The sequence below is a fragment of the Lagenorhynchus albirostris genome, chromosome 9 (genome assembly GCF_949774975.1).
Source record: "Lagenorhynchus albirostris chromosome 9, mLagAlb1.1, whole genome shotgun sequence".
NCBI classification, from domain to species: Eukaryota; Metazoa; Chordata; class Mammalia; order Artiodactyla; family Delphinidae; genus Lagenorhynchus; species Lagenorhynchus albirostris.
In genome coordinates this window covers 49,766,664-49,773,418 of record NC_083103.1, presented here as the reverse complement: position 1 = coordinate 49,773,418, position 6,755 = coordinate 49,766,664, and the positions used below count along the sequence as shown (strand labels likewise).

The following is a 6,755-nucleotide window of genomic DNA, read 5'->3' as shown; positions in this document are numbered from 1 at the left end:
GAAACTTTCAGGAGCCTGGTAACTCATCTGCCAATCTCTCCCCAGCTTCCCTCCACCAATTCCCTTGTTCCCTTGTGGCATAGGAGGGGGCATGAGGGAGAAGGCTGGTGCAGAAGTAAGAGCCCCAGGCTAAGGGATCCACTTCCACCCCCTACTTGCTGCTGAACTTCATGTTAGTCCCAGTTCTTCTTCGGGCCTCTCGAGAGGAATGATGAAGCAATGAGGCATGCCCCCACCCCCAACCCACACATCCCCAAATTATTTATAAGGCACAGGACACAATAGATACATCTATTAGAATAGGCTGGCAGAGGATCCCTGTAGGACCTTGGATCAGGAACCAATGACCAGGGTATTGTGGGTCCTTCTCATCTGAGAGAGTGGAGCTGGGCTGAGCTGAGGTTGGGTGCAGGCAAGGAAGTTATCCAGGTGTCAGCAGTGGAAACAGCTTAGCCAAGGAACCAGCGTTGCAGTATCTGGGTCAGGTTGAGCAGGTGAGGTCCAATCCCCTGGGGCATGGCCCCAAAATTTGTGGTCTCAGCATAGAACCTCGCCACCTCCTCGTTGGGGTTGCCCTGGGCCGGGTCGAACCACATCTGGATGCAGCGGCCGCTGCCCCGGCCATAGTTGCTGACTTTGTAGGAGTGACTCCAGATTTCATTGCACAGAGCAGCAGGCGTGGGGAAGTAGAAGTCAAAGCGGTGGCAGGCAGCTCTCACTGGGCACTGGTTATACCCTGTGGGGAGGATGGAAGACCTGTAGCCACTGGGTCCAGAACCGTCTCTTGTTCCACCAGCCCCACAGCCTCAAATCTCCATATACTCGTTCCACACACCCACTCCACCTCCAAACCCCTCCCTCCCCCCGCCCCCACCCCCACCCAGTCCCTCACCTGAGGTCCAGTTCCAGCCCTTGTGCCAGTTGGTCTTGCAGGTGTAGGAGGTGCGGCAGTCTTCCCACCAGCTCTGACAGTCCTCTTTGCAGAGGGGCACGTTCAGGAACCGTTCTTTGCGCCAGCTCTGGTTCACCTGGGGGGAGCGGGGGGAGGGAGGGCTCCAGTCAGCCAGGGATCTCAGCTGCTACAGCCTTGATGGGGTCCAGGGCTGGGGGAGGGGGCGGTGCCTCTTCCGGCCTCAGTCCAGAGTTCCTGGACCACGCCCTCCCTGCAAGTGGCCGGTGGGCCCTGCCCTCTGCTGAGGTTCATGTCTGTGGGGATGGTGCCTGTACCTCCTGGATCCAGGGCCCCAGGTTAGGCGAGCACTCGTAGAGGCAGGTGTCCTGAATGAAGTGGCGCTTGCAGGCAGGCTTCATCTTGCCACAGTGGTCCCAGTTGAATCTGTACAGGTAGGAAATATCCTTATGGGCTTCTTGGCTGGTGTTGACGGAGCAGCAGGCGTTCTTCTTCCAGGGACTGCACTGGGAGGGGAAGACACGGGGCTAAGTCCTTGACCCACCATGGCCATCTCCTCCAGAATGTGGTTCCTCTGCCTCGCGTAGGTCACCCAGAGGAACCGTCGCTGGGGAGGTTGCCTCTAAGCCTGGCCTTGAGGAGCCCTCATTGTGGGGTAAAGGCAATAATAGTATTGACTTTTAACAGAAAGTAACACAGGGGATGTGGGAGACCTGGGGAACCATCGTCTGGGGGGGCAATTATTATTTGTACATGTCTCAGCAGTTTACAAAGTTTTTTCATGTTTTCTGGGTTATTTAGATTACTCATTTTGCACTGAGACAGTATGAACTGAGTGCAGGCACTGTGCTGGGTGCTGCGAATACTGTAATGAACAAAATAGATCACATCTCTGCCCTCCTTGCGCTTATGGTTTTAGTTAGGGGTGGGGAGGGGGGAGACAGAGAACACTGGGGGCAGTGAAAATAGCAGACGCAAAGTCCCTGAGGCTTTTGCAGTTTATCTTCTCAATAACCGGTTATCGAGTAAAAGATCGTTACTCCGATTTTTACAGAGCTTAAGTAAGCTGCACCCCCTGTGGATGGTAAGGTTAAGGTTTTACGTCAGGACAGAGAGGAGAGGGAGGAGCCTGGTCCGGGTTGCGGTGAGGGGTGGAGGGGAAAGGGGCCAGTCTGGCTCTCTCAGGGTCCGGAACCCCAGGCGAGGGGGACTCCTGGTAGGTCTTAAAAGCAGCGGGGCACAGAGGGGCAATGACCACACATAGGCCTGAACATGGGCCTGGCTAAACATGGGACGCAATCCTAGAAAGGTGAATTCAAGGCAGGTAAGATGGTAGAAGTGGTGGAGATTTCTCTTTAGAAATTGCCGTAGGCTGGGAGTCAAGAGCTGAGCAATCATGAGCCAGTTGCTAAAAATGTCTGAGATGAACTCTAGCATCCAGGCTCAAGTGAGAAGGGAGATGTGACAGGTCTAGGCACTCAGGAGAAACTAAGGAAAATCCCTGAGGGTGGATCCAAACCAACCCCTTTCCAATAACCCAGCCCACTCCCGGGGCTGCTGCCGCAGAACCTGCTTCCAGGCCTCCCCAGCTTCGTGCATGCAGTTCCTTAGGTGCTCAACTCTTGGTCGCCCTGCAAGACCCCATGCACCTCATCCCCGACCTGTCAGCCAGGGTCAGTGGTTTCTGCCTCCAAAAGAGTTAGTTAATATAATGAAAAGCGGGATGGGCTTCCTTGGTGGCGCAGTGGTTGAGAGTCCGCCTGCCGATGCAGGAGACGCGGGTTCGTGCCCCGGTCCGGGAAGATGCCACATGCGGAGCAGCTAGGCCCGTGAGCCGTGGCCTCTGAGCCTGCGCGTCCGGAGCCTGTGCTCCACAACGGGAGAGGCCACAACAGTGAGAGGCCCGCGTACCGCAAAAAAAAAAAAAAAAAAAAAGCGGGGAATTCCCTGGCGGTCCGGTGGTTAGGACTCCACGCTTTCACTGCCAAGGACGTTGGTTCAATCCCTGGTCGGGGAACTAAGATCCTGTAAGCTGTGCTACACGGCCAATAAATAAATTAATTGACTAAATTAAATAGAATGAAAAGCACTTCCTGGCCTATGCTAGAGACTCAGCAAAACCAGCCACTCCCATATAGCCTGCATCCCTCAGAATTAGAATCACCTGACTCCCTCCAAGGTCTGTGTCTGCATCATTTCTTGGCAAAGACGAAGTGCTGCTTAGCGTTCTTTAAAGCAACCTTTAGAACTTAAAAAGTTCTGGGAATTCCCTGGCGGTCCAGTGCGCTTTCACTGCCGAGGGTCCAGGTTTGATCCCTGGTCAGGGAACTAAGATCCTACAAGCCGCGGGGTGCGGCAAAAAACACAATTCCTATAAAGAACTTTAAAAGTTCTAGAAATGCAGTGATGGGTGTGGACTTTCAGTTTGGGAGGATGAAAAAGTTCTGGAGATGGATGGTGGTGATGTTTGCACAACAGTGTGAATCTACCTAATGCTACAGAACTGTGCACTTAGAAATGCTTAAACAGCAAGTTTTATGTTATGGATATTTTACTACACACACATGCACACACACACAGAGCAAATGAACAGCTGGAAATGACTCGGAGGTAATGGGCTGCTGGGCTTCCCTCTTTTCACTTGGAGCCCCTGGAAGCGTCCATGCCAGTCTTCCCCTGGGAACACCCTAGCCCTCCAGCAGCGTGAAGCCTTGTAGGGAGGAGAGGGGGTGACCGGAAGGAATGAGATATCGGCATCTCTCAGGAGCCTGGAGTTCAACTTCAAGCTCAGATTGTCTGAGCTACTTCAGGAGCCTTCCCTATGACATGGGGACTCAGGCCTCACCTCCCCTGCTCTGTGTGCAGCCATATCCTTGGCTCTGGCCACACTAGACTTGCCACCGCTTGTGCTGTCACCCTCCAACCCGTGTACATGCTGTCCTCTGCTAGGCTGCCTTTTCCTTCTTTGTCTTCCTGGAAAACTCTGGTTCATCCTCCAAGGCCAAGGCCAATGGTCCCTTTGCTTGGAAGTCTTCCCAGCGTACCTGATTTGTCACTGTCTCTTCAGGACCTAATGTGGGTGGGGACCTGGCCTGTTTGTAGTTGTTTGTCACATCATGACCATGAGGGACCTGTCTGTTCTACCTTGACTTTGAGTTCCGTGGGCTGGCACATAATGAAGGTTGGGACTGGTCCCACCAGTCCCTCTCCTGGCACCTGCTAATGACTGGCTTCTCAGCTCCCACATGTACCTGTGCCCTCTCTGGGCCGATTTCCTCATTTGTATAAGTAGAGACCACCATCCACCTACCAAGGAGGCCTTTTGGACACATTCACGACAAGGCGTGAGGAAAACACTTGGCCCATAGAGGGTGCTAGATAAATAGTCACCCCGGTATTGTAGTGGCCTCCTGAGAGAGGGTCCACCAGGATCACCTCAGCCACCCTCCCGCCTCCATCACCTGCCAAAGCTGATCTTCCCATCTCCCTAACTTCTCCCCTTTGTGGGGTCAGCCGTCTCCCCTACCCCAGACATCACCCCCCCTCACCTGGTCATGTAGCTTGTCCTCAGGGCCTGGCTTTGTCTTGTGGTGCTTGGCATCCATGCAGACGTTGAGCAGGTCTGTCCTGGGCTGTGAAACCCTGGGCTGCGCACCCCGTGCAGCAGCCACCAAAGCCAGAAGCAGCAACTGTGTCATCCGCCAGGCCATGTCCACACACTTCTGCCAGAAAGCCACCGTCAGACCCTTGGTCAGATTTCCTGTCTCCCCCGCAAGTGCAGATCTTCTGGCCTCCCCACCCAGCTTACCCCACAGCACAGCTGAGCCGAGCGACGAACGGCCTGGCGAGGTCTGGGCCGGATGGTAGGAATCCACCCTCACCTGAGGACATTTTAACACTAGCTTGCTCTGTGACGTGGAGGGAGCCACCACCCCTCTCTAGACATCCCCTTCCGGATTTTGCCAGCCAGTATTTCACCCACAATCAGAGGGTCCTGCATAAGAGGAACCACAAGGCATGATCTGCTGATGGGGTTGGGGAGTGAGAGGAGGGGCGCCAGACAGGCTCTGCTGCTGCTTCCTCAGCCCATTCCCACTAGCCCAAAGCAGTCTAGGTTTAGGCGCCCAGAGATTGCCAGTGGGGCAGACAGGAAAGCTGACCCGGGGCCACATGAAGGCCACTGAGCCATTCAGTTCTTGCTTCAGGTCCTGGACGATGTGCCAGGGGAGCCGGGAGTAGGGGCAGAGCTATGTGGGAAGCCAGTGAGACTGCAGGCCCAGAGAAATAAATAAACCCCAGGTCCTTACACTGAGGCAACCCTCTCCAACCCCCGCAGACGGGTCTTGGGAAGTTCCCCGGGGCAGAGTCAGGCCTAGACCTGGGGGAAGGCCAAGAGGTAAGGGGAATGTGGAGGAGAAGCTGAGTCCGAGTAGTGGGTGGTGGGGCACCAGAGGAAAAGTCTGAGAGAAACCAGCCTCCCAGGGCACCGGGGAGCTCCCACCTTGCCTCTCCCCTCCTGCCTTTCCTCCCTGTCCTGCCCTTACCTCTGCCTTCAGTCCACCTGGGATGGTAGAGTGTCTCCCCACCTCCGCACACTTTTTTATAAGCCCGTCCTGACTACTTGATCAGCCGCTCTGTCAAGGAAGGCTGGAGGCTTTGTCTAGGAAACAGCTTAATGGTCTTTCAGTTAGGGGCCAGTTAAACAAATTATGGTACGTACACGCAATGAGATTTAACCTGGTGAAAAAGAATAAGGAAGCTCTTGATGTACAAATATGGAAAAATTTCCAAGTATATTGTTAAGTGAAAGAAGAAAGGTGTGTACACTTACGGTCAATTAAACTACAACAAAGGAGCCAAGAGCATACAATGGAGAAAAGACAGCCTCTTCAACAAGTGGTGCTGGGAAAACTGGACAGTTACATGTAAAAGAATGAAGTTAGAACATTCTCTAACACTATATACAAAAATAAACGCAAAATGGATTAAAGACCTAAATGTAAGACTGGAAACCATAAAATTCCTAGAAGAAAACATAGGCGTAACACTCTGACATAAATCGCAGCAGTATTTTTTTGGATCTGTCTCCTAAAGCAAAGGAAATAAAAGCAAAAGTAAACAAATGGGACCTAATTATACTTAAAAGCTTTTGCACAGCAAAGGAAACCATCAGCAAAACGACAAGACAACCTACTAAGGGAATTCCCTGGCGGTCCAGTGGTTTATGACTTTGCGCTTCCATTGCAAGGGGGCATGGATTCCATCCCTGGTTGGGGAACTAAGATCCCGAAAGCTGTGTGGTGCCACCAGAAAAAAAAAAAAAAAGAGACAACCTACTGAATGGGAGAAGAGATTTGTAAATGATATGGCCGATAAGGAGTTAATACCCAAAATATATAAACGTCTCCTACAACAGGACACCAAAACAGCAAACAACCTGATTTAAAAATGGGCAAAGACCTCAACAGATATTTTTTCAAAGAAAACATGCAGATGGCCGACAGTCACATGAAAAGATGCTCAACATCATTAATCATCAGGAAAATGCAAATCAGAACCACAATGAGATATCACCTCACACTTGTCAGGATGGCTATCATCAAAAAGAACACAAATAACAAAGGTTGGTGAGGATGTGGTGAAAAGGGAACCCTCATACACTGTTGGTGGGACCGTAAATTGGTGTGGCCACTGTAGAAAATTGTATGGACATTTCTTAAAAAACTAAAAATAGAACTACCATATGATCCATCAATTCCACTCCTGGATGTATATCCAAAAAAACAGGAGCATTAATTTAAAAAGATACATGCACCCCAATGTTCATAGCAGCATTGTTTACAAT

The 6,755-nt window shown here is 51.9% G+C and overlaps 1 protein-coding gene across 2 annotated transcripts; it reads right to left on the bottom strand.

The window, feature by feature from the left end:
• Window positions 1-332: 332 nt before the first annotated feature.
• LOC132525298 (folate receptor alpha) lies at window positions 333-5,491 on the bottom strand. 2 transcript variants are annotated; one of them, XM_060157835.1, is made up of 6 exons: window positions 5,455-5,491; window positions 4,719-4,791; window positions 4,459-4,632; window positions 1,228-1,416; window positions 893-1,028; window positions 333-736 (listed from the first exon to the last, which is right to left on the bottom strand). In XM_060157835.1, the coding sequence occupies exons 3-6, from the start codon at window positions 4,618-4,620 to the stop codon at window positions 450-452; spliced, it is 774 nt and encodes a 257-aa protein (XP_060013818.1). In that variant the 5' UTR covers window positions 4,621-4,632; window positions 4,719-4,791; window positions 5,455-5,491; the 3' UTR covers window positions 333-449. The 2 variants fall into 2 exon arrangements, with proteins under 2 accessions (XP_060013818.1, XP_060013820.1); XM_060157837.1 differs by lacking the exon at window positions 5,455-5,491 and having other exon boundaries at window positions 4,459-4,780.
• Window positions 5,492-6,755: the final 1,264 nt, after the last annotated feature.

Excerpts from the sequence above, each read along its gene's own strand:
- LOC132525298 (XM_060157835.1), bottom strand. The coding sequence starts at position 4,620 with ATGGCCTGGCGGATGACACAGTTGCTGCTTCTGGCTTTGGTGGCTGCT. Across the intron at positions 1,029-1,227 it reads TGGGGCCCTGGATCCAGGAG|GTGAACCAGAGCTGGCGCAA; the intron begins GTACAGGCACCA and ends CGCTCCCCCCAG. Across the intron at positions 737-892 it reads GGGCTGGAACTGGACCTCAG|GGTATAACCAGTGCCCAGTG; the intron begins GTGAGGGACTGG and ends TCCTCCCCACAG.